Raw genomic sequence first — 26,179 nt, forward strand, 5'->3', positions numbered from 1 at the left:
CTCGATTTAAACTTACTATCCTTATCATAAAACCGAAAATTGTGTACCGACCGCGATTACAGTTTGCTACGAATCTCGGAGCGAGACAAAACGTCTGTTGACCACAAAGCTTTTTTTAATTAAACAATAACGTTTCAAGTCGGTGTACAGAGTTAATCGAGTTGAAATTCAATAAAAAAAAAAAAAAGAAATAATGTTGCAGTGCGGCGGACAATTCCAACAAAAGACGGGCAGTGTCTTTAAAAAAGAATGAAATAACGTAGAATAATACAAACAAACAACAAAAAACCTCAATGACTTTTAACCATATTTGGGTACAAGTATGCCATTTTTAATATGCATACACATTTCTTTGTGCGTGTATATATATATATATATAGGTGGTGACAGAAGAAATAAAATGAAATAGAAAGAGATAGAGTGATACAGAGATTACAATCCTGAGTGGTCCTTTAAAAACCTTTTTCGCGTCATCCGCTGCGGGACTAGAAAAACGTTTCAGACTTTTACGCATATGGAAATGGTTACGCAACTATTAGTTAACATATAAATACCCTGGGGAAAGAAAAGGGCGTGATATCATATAATATAAGGGCTTAAGATGAAAACTCTATTTTCATTGCGTATGGCCGCAGTGGACAATTCCTCTTCTCCTTTCGAGTTATTGTTCCCTCAAGTCTAAATGTGTTAAAAAAACATTAGTTGTGCGTATATAACTCAACATATGAACATGTATATATCAAAGGCGAGTAAAAAACAAATTATAATAAATAAACTCCACATAATACTATCAAAGACAGTTATTCGTCGTATTATTTTGGCTTACTACTGTTGTTTACAACTAATCAATTATGTTTTAAAACAGTCGGTTTCTATGATGTATATTTTTAGAAATTAAAATTTAATGTCAAGTGATTAATTATTAATAACCTGACTAAAACCACGTTAGCGGTAACAATAGTTCCATGTTTTGTATTATATCAGTTATTTCATTAAAGAGAACGAACAATATGTTAGGTAATAACAATTTATATTGGAATTCACTAAAATCTATTAAATTTAATATCAGTTGGATTATATCCTGTTCAGATGCAATATAAAATATAACAATCATTCTAAAGTAATAAGTGATAAGTGATAAGTTTATTGTTTTTACTTTTTTAATAGAAAGTTCTGAGTTCTAGTAAAACAGCTCTCTTTTATATTAAGAAATTTGACTATAATAATATTTGTAAAGGTTCAATTCACTTAATTATCAAGTTAAGTTTATAAAAAAAAATTAATATTCTTTAAGAATTCCGAAGTAATTATATTAATGTTTGTTACACACTAAATTTATCAAAAAGTTATTACATCAATCCTATTAAAGTATTGGCTTGGCAGTTGGTGATGTATATAAAGAATACTGGCTTGGATTATGACAGGGAAAATATTTGAGTTGAAAAAATGGAGGTGCCTATAATGTTCCTGCGATTTTCTCAGAAAATTTAAACGGCGTAAAACGTCATGCTGATTTCCCATGAGATCTTTTGCATTGTTTCTACCACACATGACCACCTCTCAAAACACGTGCTTCAATTTACATATACAGTTTGTATTCTACGTATATGAACTTTTTTGAAACATTTACACACATAACAATGAAAAATCATATAGTCCATGTAATATTATTTTTCAACATAAGTAATCAAAAATAAGATTTATTACAAAACCTGATTTGATACATGGAAATAATTTTAAATGTTTACTGTAAGTAATTAACCTAGTTATTCTGTAACCATATAAATTTTTTAACATATTTTTAATTTGATTGGATTTTTAAAATTTTACAATTCATACACGCGCTAAAGTTTATTTTTTTTGCACAAATGATACACCTAAATAATAATAATAATAATGTATATTTTAATATTATTCGTGAGTATTGTATTTTTTCAATTTCTGCGTAAACCCTACTGTACATTGTAGCGTATAAGAAAATTATACTTTTAAAATAAAATAAAAAAGTTGTAAAAATGCAGATATTAAAAATAATTTGGTTAATTCATTTAATTTCTGTTACTATGATAGCAAATTTATTTCTGTATACATTAAACATTTGGGTAATTGATATATATATTTAGTAATTACACTAAATTTTGTCTTTGATAAAACCATCACCAATATTAGGCATAATAATTAGTAATCAAATTGCTATGTTACGCGAAAGCAAGAAATTTTTAAAAACTTGAATTGAGACCTAAAACTTGGGAGCATAAAAAAACTCATTAAAATATTTACTTGATAACCAAGTAAAAAATACAAATAAAAATATCTTCGGGTTTCTCAAGTCAACAATGGACAATTATTTTAAAGTAGCTTAAAGCTTTTAAAGAGAACGTTGAACATAAAAAATAACAATAATATAACATCAAGAATATTTGAAAATAAAATAATTACATTATTTAAAAAAAAGCGTTAACATTAGTATTGAAGAGTGTCCATAGGATATATTGTTGAAAACTTTTAAAAATAACATTTTCCTTTAAAAATACTCCAAATTTATTTCAGCAAAAAGACTGATACTAGAAATTAGTAAGAGATTACAACTTGTGTTTCGTGTTTACGAAAGTTTTTTTTCAAAACTTTATTGTTTAGACTCGGTTGGGTTTCCATGAAGTAAAATTTCTCATAATTTTAGTGGCTTAAGCGTAGACAATAAACAACTACTGTTTTGTAATAGTGAGAAATCAAAAAATTTCAACAACGCGAAACAAGTCGAGTAAAACGAACACGGTAAGAAGTTAAAACAAATATTAGCTTGTTATGTGTCAACATCCATTTTGGCACGTTATCACGGCCAAGTGTGTGGTAGGCAGTGTGAAGCTTTGAACGATCGAGGGAATGTATAAATCGGTTTTGCCGGCGTCTGATAGTTTGAAATTCAACAGACGCCGTGGCGGAGGAGCGAAAGGGCTCAGTCATAAATTGGAGAAACTCGTTGGTGAAACAAAGTAACCGGGTGTGTGTAATAGACCGTTGGCTTGTATTTCTTTCCAATGCAGCAATAACACTAGGAAACAAAATTAATAAATTTCTATGATATTGTAAACTCGGTCCGTTTGTTATTGTATAGGTTTCCGGTAAATTATTATATTTCTTCGCCCACCTTTTCCCTCCTACTAAAATGCACTTAGTACGTGTATTTGACTTATATTGCCTAGTGCGGTATTTATTTTGCACAGGATTAATAACTAGTCGGTTCTCCGTGTAGTGCTTTCATAACTCATGTCCACTGCCGAGGTGACCCAGTCGAATATTATTTATTGCTGGACTGTTTTAAAAACAATGTGGCGTCCACCATCTGGTCTAGACATCAATACTATTATAATCTACAAATGGATATTTAATTCAGCTTGCGAAAATTGAATTATTGTTTTATAGACCTGTGACATTATTTCTACTTAAAATAATCCCGTAGTTATTATAAAATCTTCATGAAATAGCTGTTGGAAATTCATTCTCTGTAAAACTAGAAATGAGAAGAGGTTTACAATTTTTTTCAATTATAGGTCTAAAAAAGAAATTACACGACTAGAATTGATCACTTGTAGATGATATTGCCGTAAATTGTGTTGCGTTGTCCATATTACAAAACTTTAATAATCCATTACTTAGTACAAATAAATTATTTATTTATTTTTCATGTAATTTACACTGTTGTACAATATCTATTATGTAGAGTGTTCATCATTAAGTAAGCAAACGGGTTTCTATTGTTCTCATTGTTTTTAATAATTTCCTTACTCATTTAAACACTCTGTATATCCACCAACGTAATCGCTATAAACTATGTATATTATCTTGAAATAATAAATATGTAATATTCAATTTAATACAACAAAGAAATGTTCATATAAAGTACTGATGACAATATCCCGAAATGGATGGCAATTAAAAATGATATCTTAAATCAAGAATCACTCAATTATTCGTAAAATAATAATTGTGGGAATGTTGCTGTTGTATCATATAAGTCTCTATTTATTCACTATTAAGTATTCCTTTTGTTCATTCCTTATGCATTATAGGGGATCAACTTTTTTTAGTGATTATGTACATTATTAACAATTTAAAGTATTGACTGGAAATAAAGAAATGAGTGTTGCTATTTTTATCACAAGTTATTTCCCGGCCGTACAATCCGTCCCACCTAAGAATATAGTTGAGAGTAACATCCAGTCATTACATTGAATTGTATATAACTTTTGAAATAGTAGTCAAAAGTTGTTATCGACTCGTCATTTTCTTAATTCATTTATTTTCTATAATGAAAATAAGTAATTGAAATCTGATTCGAAAATTTACTAGTTAATATTAGTCAATTGATTAGAAATTATTAATATTTTTATACCTATGCGGTAGTAAAATTGAGATAGAAAAAGTCTAGTGATAAAAATAATAGCATCCCGCCTTACCTCCAATATTTTAAATTTTTAATAAATCTTGTAATATTGGTAAAAGATTTGTTGTCAACCAGTAATTTTTTTACTTCTTAGTTGCATAATTTTCTGAAAAAAATTTTTGTTTTTAGGGAATTGAGCGGCAAGCGTAAAAAGAATCGCCTTCTATATAATCACTAAAACATCAATAAATTACTTTTATGAAAATTAACTTGCTCATTTTTAGGTTTTTGAAGAATAATATTAATGTTACAACTATATTTTTGATCGTTATTAATTAAAAAATTTGAAATAAATTGATATATTTTTTATTAGTTTCAATATTACAATATTTCGTTTAAGTAATTTGTATTTCTTTAAGGAAAAATAACAATTGCAATAAAGATACGCTTTTATTAAGTTTTGACGCCGATTAAGTGTAATATTCTGACAGTAATGGATTACAGTTATTATCAGAAGGCTTTTATCAGAGTTACAATTAGTATTGTACAATTGAAAAAATAATCAATCACTAATATTTAATTTTTATAAATTAAGGAATCCAATACAAATTTAATGTAGAAAATTCATTTATTGTTTTTTAAATTATATTTTTTCTATTATAAGAGTAAATAACTGATTCATTTTTTAATGATAACGTATTTTGTAGTGATATTAATTAAATAGAAATACCGTATGGAAAAATATATTTTCTAGAAGACTTCTTTATATATTATTATAATTAATAATTATAGTAACTCCAATTTTTTGTTGAATTATGATTTTTCAGAAAATAGTTAAAATTAATATTTGTTTTTATAAACTTTGAAAATATTAAGTTTTTATTAAGAAGATGTTTATTTCTCTGGGTAGCTCTTAGGGGTAACCGTCCATAGTTAAATGGGAACCTATTATTATTTTATTACTAATAAATGAGGAATAGTCTAAATAAAATTGTGACGAGTTCATAATCATTTTCGTATAATTACTTTTTAAGATATAACTTTTTGAAAATTTAGAAAAGGCGAATAGTGTTTAGCGACGGTATATTTTTAGTACTACACGCAGGTAACAATTCTTGTACGTTGCACACTTCACTCAGCTATAATAAGTAATTTTATTTTACAATACATTTGATATTTACTATAATTCATAAAAATGAATCAAACTTTGATCTATACATTTTTATGAAAAAAAAAAAAAATCATTATTTAACAAAATAAAATAATATAAATTTTCTTTTAAACTTTAAAAAACCAACTTCATGTGAAAAAACGAAATGAAAACAGATAAATACATTTATCTTCGACACACCCTCGAATCTATAGTTCAAAGAAATTTAATTATAGTATTATAGGATTGATTAAAATGAACCAATATGTATTTCCTAAATTATTGTTTTTTAAAGGAATTTGGAATTTTAAAAATTGAAGTTATTGTGTGAGATTTAACAAAAATGGTACCAAAGTACAACACTTTCTCCTATTAAAGACTTCGATTTGAAACAATATAATCATATAGTAAAAATGTAGACTATAAATACAAATGTTCAAAATATTTTTTCGTTATTACAACAATAATTAAATTGAATTCCTACAAATAATTACTGTTGGATTAAATAATAATAAAATAGTAGAACTTGTGATTTCCGTGAAAGGATCACGTAGGAGGTATAGAGTAAAATATTCGATTTTACAAATAACACTATACAGAATGTTTAAAAAGTAAGAAAACATACCAATTGTTACAAACAATAAGAACAATAGAAACCCGTTTCGTTACTTTACCGGACACTCTATATAAAAAATAACTGGTCATATGTATGAGTTAAACATGTTTAGTGAAATATAATGAATCTTTTAATAGTCCGATCAGTATTGTGTGATATTCAATTTGCCTTGCTCTTAAACTTATTTTGCCGTATACCTTTTACACAGTTCAGATTTATCTACAAACAATATGCTTACGGCCCTCGAAAAAGTTTATCCCAATAAATGTCTGATAAATAAAACTATTTTCTACAATGTAAAATGTGGAATGGTTTTACAATGTACATATAACACATAATAAATTACATTGCAGGACATCAAACCGTATCCGCTTTTTTAGACTCTTGTATAAGAAACCTTTGGAAAAAAAATTACGCATTTATTACAAACATCAAATCTTGTATCAGGAATTCATAAGATTTAATGTATGCAAAAATGTGTCCAGATGTCTCGGGGTGTCCTGTGTCGTCTCGTTAGCGATTTTCAAGTGGCTAACACAACACAGACGCGTTAGACGCCAGTGAATAATGTGAACGCTCGTGGACAGGACTAATCAGTAAGACGATCGGAATGATAATAAAATACCTATCGATGATTCTCGTGAGTCCCTAAATGAGTGAATAAAGTTCTCACGAGTACTAAAAATTATAATTTTCATCTGAAAAGTCGTCTAAACACAACCTGATATCGGAACTTAATAAATATAGTCGTCTTGATGTAATCGATATAAAAACTGTTGAAAAGTAATTCAATTACAATAAGTAGTTACACTCACAGTAGTTTGAAAATGATCGAATTTCCATCGTGTTTTCCGATGAAATTCATGTGGGAAAAGTTTTCATCAAATTATGAATACCTATTTAAAGGTATTGACAATCAATAAATATTGATACCATTAATATCATACAGAAATTAACGTGAAATTCAATATTTTAATTGGATTCTATCTTGTCAATACGTAGATTCGCATAAAAGAAGTATTTGATAAACTCTAGTGGATGCCCTAGAGACTAGAATTTTTGATAAGCTTATATTGATGCACTATAATTTGTTAGCCTTAATGCTTACTCATTTAAGTTCGACAATAATAAATATCAAGTAAAACTATATCGTTTATCGTCATTTTTATCAAAAATATTCCGTTTGTGTACTCTTTATTTGTTGATTTCAGTATATTTTTAATGCATGCAATAATAAAATAGTAGATTATAATAAATATTTATATTTATATTTTAAGATAAAAAGCAACTTGCTATTGAAACTCGTGTATTTTCTTAAATATTTCTATGTCATGAATTGTTTTAGAAATATGAAATCTTGATAACGCAGATCAAATAAAAAAATCATTATAAATTTGATGTAGTATGTATCGTTAACAGTAATACCGCGCCTACCTGAATTTGAGCCATTCCAAAAGACAAAATCGATAAAGTTTGTATTAAATAACATTTTTTAGATTATTACTTCGTTATGCACTCTGTGTTCTAAAGTGTAGACTATAATATCCTATATTTGGTTTCCTGAATCTAGATACACCTCAACTAACTATTCTGACTGGGTATCTTGTAGGTGTCCATCAAAAAGATTTGACGTATTATGTCAAGTGGAATTTTAAGAATAAAATGTAGTTTTTAAAAAATTCATCATGAATTCTCTCACTTTGTGTAAGATTTGCGTATTAATTCAAATGATGGGGACTTACCGTTTATAAATGCCAGAGAGATCACTGTTTCTGTTTTTATTATTTATCCTCAGAGGGTAGCGTAATTAGGGTTTTTGTCAAGGGGTCGTTATACACAGGAGAAGTTTTACTGTATTCTATAAATGGAAAAAATTGTGCCCTTACCACGTATTTTTACTCTTCAAGAGAGAGATATGACAAACACCCCTGTTTACGCCATTGCATCTGAGTTTTTTAACGTTGTAGTATGACGCAAAAGTAATTAAACGACATAAACCTATCTACTATATAAATCATTAGGGTCCTCTTTACTCATGAATAATGTTCATTAGCAAAAAATTTTGTTTATGAACACTATTCATATTATTATACATCATACACATTATTCGTACTCTCGTAATATTTTATTTGTTTGATTATTTCGATTTAACGTTTGACTGTATAAGTGAAGTTATTCTGAATAATTTATTTATTTTTAAGTTTTACGGTGATACGTTTAGTGTAAATAACTGTTTATCTATAGCCTCGAAACGAGAAATATTTAAGAGCCATCCAGTTAAAAAAACGACAAACTGATTTATCATCAGCATTGTAAAAATATAGTGACAAAAAATATTAGCTTTCCGTAGTATTACTTTTTAGATGTCCACCCCAGTCAAGTGGAAGTATTGTACAAGAAATATTCACTCAATCGGAAGACAAATAAACGCTCTGGTTCCGAGGACCAGAGCCAACCGTTCATTGTCCACAGAACCTGCAGCATATTATAATTGCGTTCGTAACAGGCTGTACACCTACAACGGTTTTATAAAATAATTGCGACGTCTGTCGCGCGTTTACGCCATAAATTTAATGCCGTTCTATTGAAACGTAGAAACATCTGACCGGGTGGATACGATGCAGATCCGCCTAGTTCAGCGTATTGTGTTTTTGACAACGTGACGTCGGACACCCTAACCAACACCCACACGCCGGGCAGAGGTGAACAGGACGACCGCTTGTTTTTCACCTTTTTTTTCATTCTATTCGCAATATTACCACACGAACAAAACCGAAATTCGTCGTAGAATAATTGGCTGAACGACTAATTGCACATTTTTGAATGCCTGTGGTAGAACAGACGTCCGCCCGAATTAATCATAATCCGCACGTAATGAACACTGTGCGCTTTTCATCAGAGGTACGTTTAGGTTTATTCAGCAAACCTCATCAAAGCGACATGGCTTTTACGTATACGTCGTCAATCAGTTTTAACCCGACCCATTCCTTTGCCTACATTACTGTCAAAGGCACACACGGCGCCTCAGTAATACAAAAACATATATTATCTGATATAAAACGTACACGGGTAAGCCCGAAACTGATTTCGTGCACATCTATCCGTGTAACTTTTGTTCAATACGCGTTGAAAGAACCTACTCGGTCCTAGTCTAGTAAAGACTAAGCGACTTTACCTCGGTCGATGAACGTAAATTAGTCCACGTCTATTAATATAAACCAACGAAAAGTATTCAAGTGGTTAATCCTCAACATTTGCATCCGAGTCGAGTTTACTGACTCAAATGTTGACGGTCTACTCACTGAGCATTACTATGTTACCGACTACTTTTGCAAGTGTACTCAACACATATATTTTCGTCGAACAATGTCGACTTGTATTATTCTTAAATAATTTATCGTTTATGAGGACTATCAAATAGTTTTCGGGGGTAGAAAGGGTTAATTAAACATTAATTAAAATATGGTTCTACACTTCAAAAGGATAACGTTTAATTTGTTTTAATAAATTACTTTCCGTCCACTGACATATTATATTTTAACGTCAATACAACGGAATGTTACATTTAACTTGATTATTGGCTTACGATTTTTTAGGTAAAACAATAATTTAAAATTTCCGACCGAGGAAAAGTTTTAACACAGCCCAAAACTTCAAACCAAATAATTAATTATAAATACAATGACTTATTTATTTGACAGGTAACAGCAATTTAGAATTTAAATAGTTTTAATTAAATTACTGTCAACGGTCGTTTTCATTTTTACCAGAAATCGCTTGTTGGCTTAAGCTTAAAAAATAAAAGGGATAATAATAATAACAGGTGTAATTGTATAGCAAACACTTAATGACGTTTAAGACAACAGGACGTTAGATGGCGGCGAAAAGTTTTGTAAAATTAAAACCATTTTTATTAAATTATTTTTAATAGTAAACGAATTACGATGTATTGATAGTTATGATTATACACTTATATTTATAACGGTATTACAAGTTTTAATAAATTTAATTATTTCCATTGTTTACAAAAAAACACATCTTTCTTTATCATTCGTTTCAATACAAAATAAACGTGTAAAACAAACAACGTCAACATAAAAATTATTGTATCATAAATATTTCCTTATTATTACCGTCATTTAAATAACAAACTTTAACACAAAACTGTTATTGAATTAAATATAATACAATAAGTGCACATTTTTCATCATTAAACGTAACATTTTCATTAGTAACAAAATTATATTTTATTAACTAAAATCGTTTATTTACAATTTCCCCTGGGATATAAAATATTACAGTCACTCTATAACAAAAACTTTTAAAAATTAATGAATAATCAATAAAACATTTTGACATTTATATAGACAGGATAATGACTGATGATGATATTGTTTTAACATTGCGTATTTGACTACATGCTTGTTAAACAGATTATGTACAATTTTCATGTTATAAAATATCCAATAACGAACATACTATACAAAAAATAAAAATAATAATGAACGTAACTAAACCGATAGTAACAAATGTACATGTGTATTTTTAGAACATGACACAAAGAGAACAAAAAGTATAAATATGTACAACATACGATGGAGAATATTTAAAATACAAACTATAACTCTTTGGGCTACCTGGAAAGTGACAAATGCTTTTCAGGAGTTGAGTTTTTTTTTTTATCAAATATGTATATATGTTCCACATAAGATTCAACATAGAACTGTTACATCTAAAGAAAAAAAATATCATTTTAGGAAACAATTTGCTGTTCACAATACGTTCATTGATTAACAAAAGAATGCAAAAAGAACATTTTATGAAGTATTGTACTGTTAAATATCCGAGTATCTTTTTAAAATGTTGTTATTTTTATAGAATAAACACGGTTAAGCTTATTTTGACGTTAAATTGAGCAAAAACACATCAAAAGCTAAAATCTAAGCATCTTAAATCTTTTAGAAATTTAGTAATTTAAGCGTTAAATGTTATTGTCATCTTTACGCAACAGTTAATCTTTTGTTAGATTCCCAATTTGAAAATATGAATTTGTTTCTTACCAAAAGACATCAGTAGTGGAACGTATTAACAAGCACTTTGGACAAACGGCTATATTTTTCTACGTGCCAATAACTCTGCACATATCAACTGGCGTTTCCTAAAAAATAAATAATTAAAAACTTAAATTATGGCATTTCAATTTAATATCCCAGTTATTTCTTTTGGTAAATGCATTACTACAATGGTGTACATCCACGTCTTGGCATTAACTCCCATAATAAATGATCGATAAACTTACCCTGACGCCATTCTCTGGGTCGTGTCTGTTATTCTTATACTTGCCAACGGTTTTTACTGCATCGGGCAACTGAAACTATTAACGAAAAACAATTATTGTCAAACAAAGAACAAGTCCGATAAGAGGAATGTTTGTACAATGTAAGATTCTACATATATACGCTAGTTTCCTAACGGCCTGGACGTTAATTCGGCACTTAACTAATTGGAAAACTTGTTAAACGACTGTGTCCTGACTTATCATTTTACATAATAAACACTAATGCCGTTTTAAGTTCTAGAGTCGCAATAATTGGCACAGTAAAAAATGTGTTAATAGTGTGAAATTTAATGCGTATAAAAAATACTCTCAGTATTTCTGACATCTATCTTTACGACACTTTAACTTAGTAGTGCTCCAAAACACACTTATGTGTATAAATATAAAGTGAAATAGTTATTTTTGTGCGAGTCAGATAGGAAATCAAATAGCAAGTTTGAAAAAGGACGAATTCAGGATAGAAATTACCCTCGTACCTTATTTTTTACGCGTGTAATCTTGCGAATAAAAAAAACTATTTTTCTGACACGGTGACGGCAAATATGTTCGTATTTGACGCACATCACAGGGATAATGCTAATTTTTCTAATATCTCGGTTCACTTTAAAAAATAAATGTCTGACAACAAATAGTACCTACATTAGTCAAGAGAGTTGCACACAGTGTTTTATATTCCAAGTCGTATTTTGTGTAAACAATAAATGATAATCATATACGTGATGTTTTCAGTGTATGTTTGTTCGTTTCTATAGGTCTCTTTATATTTCTACCATGTCATTCCGAGGTTTTGGTAAGATGGTATAGATCAACACAAAAGACCGTAATAATTGTTTACCGTCTTAACCTTTACAAATAATACTACACAAAAACTCTTTAAAGATTGTTCTCAAGTCTTTTCAATAACCATCATATTATGATTTTTATTAAAAATATATTGGTGAGACTTAAGAAAATCGTTGTGAAAAAGGCAAACAAATAATTAAAGTTAAGGATAATCATTGATAAATTATCAGTTATAATAGATGTAATCATTATTCATTTTTAAAATTAGAAAATAAATAGTTTTATCTAGTAAAAAACTGACATGTAAATTAAACATATTCTTTAGTTTGAACTGTTCGATTTTCGAATTAAACCCAATCGAACTCCCTCGTTTTCCTTTCGGTTTGAAAATCGAACTTACGATTGAAAAAAACAAACCGAAAATTTTTTGTAAACCGATACAAAAATCAAACTGGTATAATCAAATATCTCTTTGATTTTGTTGAATTGTGATAGATAAATGTTTTGCCATAAAATGATTAATTCGGGTTCGGTTCGACCCCAAAAATCAGAGCTCGTATCGTCGCTAACATTAATGTAACGATAGTCTTATCAAAATATTTGATGACCTATTGAAAATGTTCATAGCTACATAAAAACAATAATCTTATAACATTTTCCTAGTTTAAAATTTTATAAAAGTAATGGTGGAATTCCAAATTCATCAAAGTATTGTTAACTCAGTAGATATTTTTTGGCCGGTCTCAGTGGAATATCAACTAGTACATCGACGGAAAAAATTTGTCAACAAAATTGGATTCTGGTTTTGTATTGATGACTGATAAGCCATAGTCCCTAAGTAGAACAGGGATTTTTTGTGCTTCTTTCGGTAAGTCTAGTGGGATTTATTCGGTCTATCTTTTTCTTTAAAACTTTTTTTTACAATCGAAAATAATTGAACTGTGTTGTATGCTTTATGACATTATAGAACACACACACACACACACACACACACACATATACGAAGGTTTTGGTATTTAAAACTAAGAAGAATACACTGAAAACCTATTCTGAAGAGATAACGGAAAGCACACACACACACAAGGTAAAATGATGAAGCAATAAATTATTAAAAAACATTCTATAATGCACATTTTTACCAAAAAAATATAATATCATTGAACACAAAAAATATACTAGTAAATCGCAAAAGCCATTAGTTGTATTATTAATATTCATTATAGTTATTTGTTTAATGTTTATTAAATTGGGTCATTGTTTAATTTTGTTTAATGATCTATAAAATAATTGAAACGGCATTTCAAAAGTTAATTGTTTTTTATTAACTAATTGATATACTCGTATAAAACGAATGGAGTTATAAATACGTTGTATGATTTTATTTAATGTGATCTTACATTATTCTACAACAAACTTGAAATTTCACGTTTATACTTGAAATAAATTTTTAAATTTAAATCACCTGAAACGTTGACATATTATTATTTTCTTCGTCACTAAAATACGACACAGGTCTTTCGTTCCTTAACTTTTTCTTATTATGGTAAGTGCAATAACTTGCAGGTGACGTTAATATATTGTGTCATTCCATAATATAAAATAAATTAGTTACTGTCACTGTAACACTTTGTTGATTATAGTTGTTAGATGACACATGGTACAATAGTTTACAATCATTTAAACCCAAATTCTAATTCACTAAATTGAATTATCATTTTTTGTAAAATATTCAAAACGCAGACATTTCTAGTTTTTTTGACAACAAAATTTGTTATTTTTATTTAAAAAAAATATATTTTAGACGATAATAACAGAGAACTACACCAAAATAAAATACATCAAACAATTTTGTTGGTAATTACTTAGAATATGTAATGAAATCTAAAATTCAATCACTGAAATTGAAAAGTGAACGCCCACAATATTCTCAAAGAATAGTTTTTATAAAAATTATTACATTTAAAAACATTATAATTCGTAACAACCTAAAACTTTTGACAGGTTTGCAACACTTGTAAATTTTTAGCATGTTCGTTTTAATAATGTAAAGTTTTAAAACGATTAGCGCCTAAAGCTGTTATGAACTTTTTAGCGCTTAAGCTTCTTAATTACTAAACCATGTAATTCGTTGGATGTGTGACAGTTATTAAAGTATTTTTAATTTCAAGCGCTTAATTTGATTTTTGTTTGGCCGTAATAGTCAAAATTCAAACAAAAAAGTTATGCGATTAAAATTGTTTAAATTTGTATTTTTTATTCTATAATTATGAATGAATGATACATAACATTATACGTAAAATGGTATTTTTATCACGAAAAAAATCATATTTATATCCATTAGAAAATGTTTGATTTTTCTACTTAATTATTATTCGTTTATACTCTACTGAGTTAGTATTATTTATCTACGACTCAAAATTCGTATTTAAATTTAAAAAAAAGTAGTATAGCTTGTGCATATTCAAAATAAGGTTTCTATCCATAAATCGCGATTTAATCATAAAATAATCCTTTTTAATGTTACACTTTTTATAACTCTAAAATGTCTATCTATAAAAATACCAATTTAGTTTTCTTTATAATAATTTTTTTCATTTAATAAAAATATTACGAACTTAAACGTCTAACTCTCAAAAAGCTTTCCAAGTAAATTAAAAATAATCCATTTAAAACTACCCTAATTAAACATAAACGAACTACTCTTGAAATACTTCGAATCAAGTTCGTTTATAACACAAAAATTACATTGTTGAGAAGTTTTACTTGAAATATTAAGTTGAGAAAACAAAATGACAAAAAAAGTAATATAATTTAAATCACGTAAAATAATTGTAATTACCTTAGAGTTTGCTTGATCCGAGTGCATACGATAGCAAAACTGGAACAATGCCACTGCAATAGCAACGATAAGTCCCAACACCAATATGTAAAATACACCAGCGATGTTGTTTAATGTTAGTTCGGCACTGCGGAAGGACTCCTGTGGGAATTAAGATGTGCGCCATTATAATGTGGTGGAACTATACTAAATTTCAACTTTTTAATAAAATTCGACTATATTTCGTGTTTTATGATGCATGTACAGGTCGGGATGAAGAAAACTTTATTGTCGCGTACTGGTAGCAAGTGCAAAATAAAAAATATATAAATCTAAACAAAACCACTTTTTCAAGTTTTTTGTGGACTCTATTATGGCATTTTAAAACGTCAATATTTTACTATTTTTGACACAATTAACTAAAAATATATCGTCTTCAAACAATATCTATTAAATTTGTAAAAAAAAAAAAACATAACTATTATAAAATTCTGAAGAGCTAATTAAATATCTGTGAAATGGAATGTGTGTCAAAAAAAGTTATGGATATCATAAAATTACAAATAAAACGATGCTGGTACGGACAATTTAAACCAACATTTACTCGATGAAAATATCTTTAAACAATAAAAAAGGAAATGAGTTTTTTTTCTTTAAAATTGAATAATTAATTTAATAGTGACAAACATTAAAAAATAATAGGAAATTAGGGCCAATGAATTTTCTCCATTAGCCCCAAAATTAATTAATATTAATTGGATTTAAAGAAAAAGTACAATGTAGTTACTCTTCAATTATTTTACAATTTTTACTTACTTTTGCTTCATGACTACATTCATCTCTATCATCCCACCATTTATTCTCTAGTTTTAGTAGCTCTCCGTTTTCAGTCATTTGGGTAATAGCAGTATTTATTCGATTTCTGAAAAAATATTTTTAAATAAAATTTTTATTGAAACAATTGGAAAATTTATACTTTTTACACGAAAAATAGTAATATTAAATTAATTTTTCATCAACGAATGAATGAATAAATTTTGTCTCTTCGCTTTAATTATAAATATCTAGATTAACTAGATTTAATTTTAGTTTCTTTGTTTACTATGCTTAGGCTTCAATTTTTTGCACTAGAAATTAAATATTTTATAAAATAAAGGCTTTGCTATAAGATAAGAGTAAATATAGCCATTTTTTCACTGATAGATACAAAACTCTATTGTAATAGATAAAATTTACATTACTATTAAACTTTTATCAATAAAATTCATAACCTATAGACCAGTTCTACAATAAATTGAAGGGTAATTAAATATACTGCATAAAAACAAATATAAATGGGTAAAAACAAAGAAGACCTTCATATTTCATAAAAAGCAATTGATATGTGCACATGTCAAACATCACCTATTGTTTTTAATCAATTGAAATGCTTTTATAGGAACTTATTGAGAGTAAATAAAAAAATAAAAAAGGTAAACGTAAAAACCTATCTATGAATTCGTATCGTTCTTGTTAGAATGGACTCCCGAGAATAACCAATTGGGCGGAGATAAAATTAATGGCAGAACAACCGTATAGATCAAACTGTAAATCGCTCAGTCTCTCTTTTATTGGTTTTCCCATTTTTGGCTCAAAAACATTTTTCGATGGCCCTCGGGGACGTTGTTGTTACCATTATAAATTGACTATAGCAACAGAACTCTAAACGGGCGGTACTTGTACACAGAATATTTTTCACAATGAAACCCATTAAAATTAATGGAAAAATTGAACATAAACTACAAAAGGTAGTTCATATCAGTTCATAAAATAATGTTATAATCATTTTTTATATTTTGTTATGTTTCACAAAAAGCTCACTAACATGTTTTATTAGAAAATTAGTAAAATGAAAAAAGTTTACATAGAAGGATAACTTTTTCCATGTAAAACTGGTTAATTTAACTATGCGTTTCTTGAGTTTCTCTCCATGTGCATATTCAGAGAATAAAATAGATATAACTGACAACTCCAATAAATTTTATACAATCAACTTTATTATTATTATTTGTTTTTATGTAAAAAAATAAACAAAACATTTTTCTTAATTAAAAATTATTTTGTAATTTTATAATAGCCATTTTTCAATACTTTTCTTACTAAAATTAATAACAGGTCAATAACAATTTTTAGACAAATTTTAATTGAATTACAAGCATTTTAATACAGTGGGTGTAATGTATGTATTATAAATATACACCAGTACCAACAGTACCACCCACCAGTGCTAAATACCCACTCTATGTATTAAAATGCTTATAACTTAATAATTACTCGTTCTAAAATTGTTATTGACTTATTTAAATTTTAATAAGAAATACTCTAACATAGCTCTAAAATGTTATATGATTAAAAAAAAAATTATTTTTATTTTTTTCTTATATAAAAAATAAACAATAAAAATATACTTTAACATTGTCTACAAATTCAAAAATTGTTAGTCATATTTGTTTCTCTCTGTATTTACCCATTCGATTTTGTTGTTTTTGTGAACATAAATAAATAAATTAACATCTTAAATCCGATATTATATTAATTTTTACTAAAATATCAAGTGTCACTTAAGTAGTTAGCTTTACACCTAATAATGTTTTGTGTATATGACGACTCGAATGAAAAATTACTTTATACAAAATGTTTTTCAAAATAATTAATTTTATATTATGTTTTTCATTATATTATGAATAAGTAATGTAGAACAATTTTGGTCATCATTAATAAACTAACACCGTTTATTTAAACTGATCTCTCATTAAGTTTTAATTTAAAATTTTAAGCTTAAGCTACACGTCATAATAATTATGTGTAGCATTTTCTTATATAATTGCTCGTGTTAGAAATATGAGATGATTCAATGAAATTATATTTTGCTGCTATTATTTAACAACTATATCAATTTAAAACGTGGAATGTAAAATTCTAAATTTATATTACATGTTACGTGACTTGTAAATTTATAATATATTGCAACTAATTTTGAAAATTCTAAAATGTCAAGTAAGAGCGTCAGAGTGAGCTTCATGAAAGCAATAAATAATCATAAAACATGCGCATAATTGGAGGGAAATAATTAAATATTACACGCAAATTGATATAATTAGCCGTATTTCAGGATAATATAACGTATTGGATTTGCGCTTGTACGGTAGGTAATTTATGGACATTAAATAACATTCATCACACTTTCCCATAGATTATATTTTTAAATATTAAATGTAATAAATTTTTATCACAGTCCAAACTTATTACTTTGAGTTCACGTTAATTTATTTTTAAATCTGGTGGCATGAAACGCTCATTTTTCAATCGTATACATTTTTTAGAATAATTTTATTAAAGTTTATAAGTTACCACCAACATTTAAATTTTAACACTCAGAATAATATTTACGACAACTCAAACTTTTAGTTATTTTGTGTGCACTATTATCAATATCCTTTCAAAAGAGAAATTCATTTCTGTGATTACATCTTAATAGTTACTAGAAATAATATTTTAAACAACACCAATTTTATTATGTTATACTTAAAAATAGATTTATTTAACAAATCAATTAACTTTTTTGTATAAGTAGTCAAGAGCAATCCTAAAAATAATTTTTACGAGGATAGAAGTGCCAATTGTTGGTGATAAATTCTCTGACTAAACTACCTAAACGAGTAAAAAATATACTTTAAAAAATCCCAACCACGAATGACTTCATTAAAAGTATAGGGATGTGACAGCCCCACACTTCCTATGAAATCGCCCCCGTAAGTATTAAACATTATTATAAAGATTTTTGTACAGACTAATAACGGTTAAAAATTAGGTTGCTGGAGATATTAATTCTCTATAGACGTAATATTATAATAAATTAATATGTCTTTGTAATCCTCATCGTAAATTATTTCATCTTGAAAGCCAAATTTTTGCACTTAGATTCAAACTGAAAATCGAAAATTTAAATAAACTGTTTGAATTTAAGTTTATTGCAATGTTTTATTAGAGCTAAAACATGCATACAAGGTGTTATAAATTTAATTGACAACACTTATAACTTTTAATACAAGTATTATTAAACTGGGAATTTTTTTAAAATGTTGTTCGACAAATCAGTATACAATAAAATAAACTAAAACATATATTAGACATTTTGCAAAATAATTTTAATTGAGAAATAACTTTAAATTCATAGTGCTGTATAATTCATAAAGTTCAGTTGAACAAAAGAAGGGATTCTTTCATAAATGGAGCGTAACAAAAAATCTTTTTATTTACAATGGCTATAAATATGAGAATTCATTTAATATGTGAACAATTTTTTCTTTATATTTATTATGGCAAAAAGCTTTAGTCTATTATAAATACTCCCAGGATTCTCGAATTTCCAGTTTATATCTTAATTTTTTATTAATCAAAATCTGTAAAATAATTAGAATTAAACTTTGAAAAGAGTTCAAATACAATTTAATTAGATTTAAATATTATATAATGACCCCGGATTTCGGAATGCTTGTCGATTGGTTGGCGTAAATCCAAATGACTTTATAAAAGACATAAACAGGATAGTTTTGCTTATTTCTGTTTTGTAAACTCACACTGCATTCGAATTCATGTTTATAATTCCAGACTACTTTATATATATTCTGTTCTATATATGATTAATCGTACAACTAAGGATTTTTAATCCTTTAAAATTATTTAGTTAACTTAATTTGATTTCAATAATCGCATTGATATAGTGAATTCTTGTGCTATAGAAAAATTATTAGTCATTTTCAAAAGAAGATTATGAAGATTATCCAAAAGAATAAATAAAATACATGTTTGTATTTTATTATTATGTTTCTAATTATACAAACTAGTAGATAAAATGTATTACAAGGTATTTTTTTAATGGAAAATTTGACACATGAAAATTCTGATGGACAAGTGTCAAAAATATATGGTATACTATTTTTTTTATTAAAATATAGTTATTTTTCTTATAAATCCTATTCTTATACTACATAAACGGTATTAACGGTTAGTGATAAGTGAGAACCATAACATATTTAATGAAATTGTAGAAGGTTTAAATATTTCAATAAGGAAAATGAAAGTTACTTTTGTTAACAACAATGATCAACATAGTGTTTTATTTGTCTTCGCAAGATTAATGTTTAACTGAGAATGGATAAATCTAATCCATTATCAAGATGATTTTGAAAAATTGGCGGCTGTTAGTGAAACTTGTTAGTTACAGATCATTATGTTCCGAGCTTGCAAATTCAATATTTACTTACAAAATTGATATTTTTTATTCCTAATCATCAAATAAGTAGTTTATAATAAGATATATTTACATTAAAAACAATTGCATGTTCACCAAGCAAAACAAAAATTTAGAAAATTGTATAATAAAAAAGAAAGTTTTTTGTATTGAATTATACTAACAAGCTTATGGCAAGCCTATAATATTTTCTCTGCTATACTCATAGATTTAATCAATTATAATTGTATTTCGACAGCACAAAGAGTCTAAATTACATTTTCTACGAGCAAACCTTTGAAAATGCCTTGCGTATGAAAGGAAAATTGACTGGTAAAAATCATGTCAGTTAACCAGTGGTTATTACAAATATTATTTCCGAGACGTGTATGTATAGATATATTTTTTATGTTCAAAAATGTGTCACGCTGAGAATTGAGTTTCCTTTTCTTTTTTTTTTTTTTCATATCAGTCCCGGTCTTGGAAATGTGATTTTGCGGAGTGTAATCCGAGGAAGTCATTCAACCGAAAGACGCAAGCAATATTCTTTCTAGGTCTCTCTTCTTACTCTGATTTCCCTCTTCTTGCTATCTAACCACGAAAACTCTACAAGCTCGATACACATATATTCCCGTGTCGGAATGTCGGTGATCTTATTTCCCAAATGCCCCAAACGAGATTTGCCAATAGACCACGATGGTACATATTTTATGTAAAACGTATAAATTCATAAGTCCATGCGTATAAGAACTTCATGTGCAGAAGATACGCTTGAACATAATTATGTTTGTATTCGTAAGAATTATTTTAGGATTTTACCTCAATGGAGATCCTAACGGCATAGCGATACCATATGCCTTGACGTCCATGTTGCGACCAATTTTCATCGTGTCACACGGTTTTCTCTGGTTCACGTAATTATTCTTAGGCGACTCGATGAGCATGGCAAATTTGCCGTTTGAGCTTCGTACCCTTCGGATACCTTGTTCGTATGAGTCTAAGAACACATGTGACCTAGTGCTCATAAACTGCCACATTTTGCTGTACAACGTACTCTGAGACCTCTGAAATACCGATGAATTTTCATTAAAAATGTTTATAATGACTTACTACTAGTTAAACTAAACAATTTTCTTAATATAAATAATATAATCATTTAAGTAATATACTTTGTGAATTGGCAATCATCTGTCAAATAATATTTTAATCGCGCAACTTGGAATTATTTAAAACATTTTTAGGGATTTTTCTAAAATAAAATAAATAGTTACAATACGAGTTGGCTGTATACGTTTGATCGTATAAATTATTGTAATTTAAACATTCTTTAGAAGACTAGGACACTCAAACAAAGTAATTTAAAAAGTTATTTTATTATATGACAAAAAAATATTAAGTTAAACTTTAAAAAATGAACTCAATTAATTTTGAAGCGCGTTATTCCAGTTATACAGATGAGTTGATTGTATGATGAATACATAAAATAACACCGTTTTTTTACGTAATAAAATAAATAAATAAGAATTGAGATTTTCCTTTTAAGCTAATGTTGCAAAAGACCACTTGAACAAATAGTTCGAATCACTCGTTGAGTGGCTGAGGATAAATCGATTATATTCTTCTTACTGGTATTTTTCTTTTCTTCTACTCTGTAGAAAATTTTGTTTTTTATTTTATGTTGAATAAAAGTGGTTAAGGAATGACTGTACTATGGCGAATGGGCCGAAACGAAAAGTTTTTCTTCTACTCTCGACCATTAAAAAAAACATTACCACTAGAGGTTTACAGTCGATAGAACTCGAAAGCTATACTCGTTATAGGAAAAGTCTATATTACCACTTTTTTGTGTATGTATGAATACAGGTGTATTTTTTATTCACTTCCTGGGGGTCACCTTTAGGCCGTTACGGTTGGAAAACAGTCAATTGGCACCATACAAAAAAAAATTATAAAATGATATCGGCGAATAATTTATTTCTACGTTGGTTTGTTTGGTGTTGACGTTTTGAGTAGAAATCGCTGGGTGAACAAGTTATTAAGAAACCCAATCAAGTATCAAGAGCAATTTCAAACGTCGGCACCAGTCGTATCTAGTAGGCTGGTATAATGTTTTGCGAAAAAATTATAATAATATCTCATCGTTGAACAGCACGGATAAAAAAAAGTTTATTAATATGAGTATTTTTAACAAGTTTCATAACATAAAATTTTAAATAGGATATTTATGACGAGAAATTAAAATTTTTGTTTAACAACTTCATGAATAAATAATTTTCTACTAATTTAGCAGGCAAAGTAATAAAAGTACTCACCTTATAAACTTTAACTAAATAATAACTTTATGTAAATAATGTATAAAAACGAATTTTTACAACATTGCTTACTTTAAATAAATCTCGGGTAGACCCATGAGATAGAACACCATACTCGACGTCAGTCTGTGATACTAAATCTTCAGGTGAACTAATTGGAGTCGCCATTTTTTGTACAATTAAGTATGCAGTAAAGTTGGATACGTATGATGATATCAACACGACCGTGAAAAACCACCAAAACGCTCCGACTATTCGGCCCGGTGTAGTTCTGTATGAAAAAAAAAAATAATTGTTTTTTAGTTTAACTTGAATCTATTTATGTACATTGATAAGAAAATTTTTTTTTTACTAATATTTCTTATTTTTGCGGCAAAAACTATTTTCAATAAATGTAAATTTTGTATTTAAACATTTGTATAGTACATAAAAAAACTTTGTACGAGTAATTTAAAGTTCATAGGATACTTCTCAAATAAATAATAATTAACGTACTTAACGGTCATAGTCCTAATCGAATTTCTAGTACACACAAATGTTTGCCAAGTTGAACGCTGCAAATGTAATTTCTAAAATGTTAAATAAAACGTTTAGATCTCTTACTCGACATTCCGAAATGGAAATAGTTTTCAACGACTGTTGGGATAATACATGACAGAGTTCCTGGTTATACGACATGTAAAAAACTTGAGCTATAAAACTTTTGAAAAGTGCAAACTAGAGACCTCCAAAACTACTACACTTGGAACGTGCGTAAATCATAGAGTTATCGTTATGCGGTACGTATGGTAAAGTATTTTTCATGATAATATAATACACTCCGCCGAATATGTCAAAACATTATATTAATGTTTTCAAGCGGTTAAGTAAACACTAATGTTACATTTTTAGACAACTAAATTGGCAAAGTTGCATCTTCATCGTATTTTAGTCGAGTATAATACGACTTTGGTCTTTTTGACGTCTGAAATCGTTATAATGAATAATACACTACATTATTCATTCTAGTCAACTACTTGAAATCGCCGTGTTCAGGGCCTCCATACTTGATGTTTTCTATAACAAATCAAAACTATAACGCAAATATGCTGTAATGCAAAACATCCTCCATATAACAACCGGTATGCCGACTAATAAAAAATATTTCTAAATCTTAATTGGTTTTTAAACGGAGTCGCTTGCGAGCATAAAAACTTTACTCCTAAAAACAATATTAATATTGAGATAGAGAATGTTGTGATTGTAAAAGTTGCGCTACATATGGTCCGCTAGCCGGTATAGTTACGGTGTATGTTCAGGGGACAAGAAGACTAATATTTCTATTCCGTGTGGCCAACGACTTCGAAATTTCCACTGGGCTGGGCAAGGGGATTTCAATGAATTTTACGACTGTTCCGGTCCGAGTGCTATTCGTTCTTCTGTCTCAACAGCGCTTCATAAATTAACATGTAAACTATGTTAGCACTCGGTTCGTGTGGATTCGGCTGTCCGGCAGGTTTAGTATATCTCTGGTCCCGTTGCGGTTTTCATGAAAATGTACGCACAACATACTGTTGGAAGGTCAGATAATTTATTATACGCACCTTACGTGAACCAGGCCAATACGATACCCTTAAAGTTGGACTAGTGCAAAATCACACGTACAATGCAATGTGAAATTTCGTTATACGCTGCCTACGTTTCAAAGAGACCGAGACGTTGTAAAAATAATGTAATTTTAATGGATCCGCGGAATTGTTTTCAGGATACTTTGTTTTGCTTTCACAATGATGTCTTTATCTGTCTCGCGTGTCACCTGACCAATTAACTGAATATTGTTCAGAGTGAAATATCAACTTTTTGTTTTTACATCGTGACATTATAAATGTCCAAAAAATACTAAACAAAAAGACAATGCTTTAAAGAGAGAAACGACACGGTAAACTTAACCGCATTTCGCTTGCAATATCGTATTACATTTGACGTTTTTAATCAAAAGCTTAACCAAACCTCTAAACCGTAAAGCGCTAGGCGTATATCTAGTATTTTTATCACCAACGAATTTTAATTGCATTTTATTTTATCTCCTTTTGTATTCTTAAAACAACTACCTAACTTGTTAACGTTACAAAAAATTAATATTCAGCAATATATTGCTCAAGTTATACAGAGTAACTGCCTAAAAATATAACATATTATATCAACAATTTATCAATTTAATAAAAAAATTATATCGAATTTCACAGAAGAATTTGGCGTCAATCAGAGAGGAGTGGCTTCAACGACAAGGCATTGCCTTTAACAGATGATGATGATGATGATATCAAAAACACTTATTATATTTTAGTAGTTAATAAATTAATTAATCATTGTAAACAGAACCGTCTCAATGAATGACCTGGGAGTGTCACACTCCACACTAATCAATATCATATTATTCTAGTCGATAATTTCTTAACACTTAAGGTTGCCACAAAAAAAAAAAAAATACTCAGTCGGTAAAAATAATTTTTTCAATTTCCTAAATTTTTTGCTTCGGGGTAACTCTGTTTATAACTATAATTCATTTGATTATTTCGAGTGATTAGAATAGACTAATTTTACCTTGGCGCAATGTCACAGGCTTGTTGGGTAATAGCTGCTATGGCAAACCACATACTGTTGGCCAAAGTGAACGGGTTATGGACGAACCGAGGAGGGGGTGGAATGGTTTGTTGAAGTTCATGGCCTCCATTGCTACTCCCACTAATACCATAAGTGGTGTGCACCGGTCTGACGTGTACGCTTGCCGAAGCGTGAGCAGAAAACCGCGATACCACATACATAACAATCACCACTGCTACATAAGCGAATCCAACGCTTATCCAAACTTCCCGCGATAGAGGAGACAAAAAGCTAAATGCTGCTGACTTGTGTTTGACTGGCTTTTTAATCATTATGTTCACCGCCGATAACATAAACGGTTTACTGAATTCAACCACTTTCTCCCGTTCTGAAGTGATAGTTAAAGGAGCTATTGCCAAATCAGCTTCCTGTAAAACCAATTACACTAATTAGAATTTTATTTTTACAATAAAAACATACATTGGAGCACACGCAGAGATAACCCCAGTTTTGTTGAGGTACATCAAATTTTTAACAGTTATTCTGTAATGATGTGAATAAGTTTATTCTACTCAATACATATTTTTATGTTAAAGGAAAATTTGAATTTTTGTTTGATTGTGAGCTCATTAGAGAATGTAAAGTGAATAGGAATTCAAACGTGACAATAAAAAAATTAAATTTATTCAACAATATGAATACTGAAGTACTTCATTCCTAACGACTATAATTATAATTGTTCGTTTTTGAGAAATTATTATACATTCATCGAATAATAGTTTATTAGTTGGTTTCTAAAATAATGAATAGCTTTTATAATTACTTTTCTTCCAATGACGCACATATAAATGGTATTATTTTTAAAAGTCTTTGATGACATGTAATCAAAGACATGTACATAATATATCTATACTAGAATGTAT

The 26,179-nt window shown here is 28.4% G+C and overlaps 1 protein-coding gene across 2 annotated transcripts in view; it reads right to left on the minus strand.

The window, feature by feature from the left end:
- Nucleotides 1–10,139: 10,139 nt before the first annotated feature.
- The window catches only part of LOC126903618 (glutamate receptor 1-like), a 101,902-nt gene continuing 85,862 nt past the window's right edge, over nt 10,140–26,179 (minus strand). Inside the window, exons 13-21 of one of the 2 annotated variants that reach the window (XM_050681935.1) lie at nt 25,257–25,684; nt 22,746–22,944; nt 21,181–21,425; nt 15,906–16,011; nt 15,111–15,251; nt 11,450–11,524; nt 11,211–11,308; nt 10,788–10,882; nt 10,140–10,628 (exon numbers count right to left, since the gene is read on the minus strand). In XM_050681935.1, the coding sequence (XP_050537892.1) occupies nt 11,270–11,308; nt 11,450–11,524; nt 15,111–15,251; nt 15,906–16,011; nt 21,181–21,425; nt 22,746–22,944; nt 25,257–25,684 (1,233 nt within the window). In that variant the 3' untranslated portion in view covers nt 10,140–10,628; nt 10,788–10,882; nt 11,211–11,269. Of the gene's footprint in view, nt 10,629–10,784; nt 10,883–11,210; nt 11,309–11,449; nt 11,525–15,110; nt 15,252–15,905; nt 16,012–21,180; nt 21,426–22,745; nt 22,945–25,256; nt 25,685–26,179 lie in introns of those variants that run through there. The other variant, XM_050681934.1, reaches the window with a different exon arrangement.

Source organism: Daktulosphaira vitifoliae, unplaced genomic scaffold, assembly GCF_025091365.1.
Source record: "Daktulosphaira vitifoliae isolate Bord-2020 unplaced genomic scaffold, ASM2509136v1 Scaffold_4, whole genome shotgun sequence".
Taxonomy (NCBI): domain Eukaryota; kingdom Metazoa; phylum Arthropoda; class Insecta; order Hemiptera; family Phylloxeridae; genus Daktulosphaira; species Daktulosphaira vitifoliae.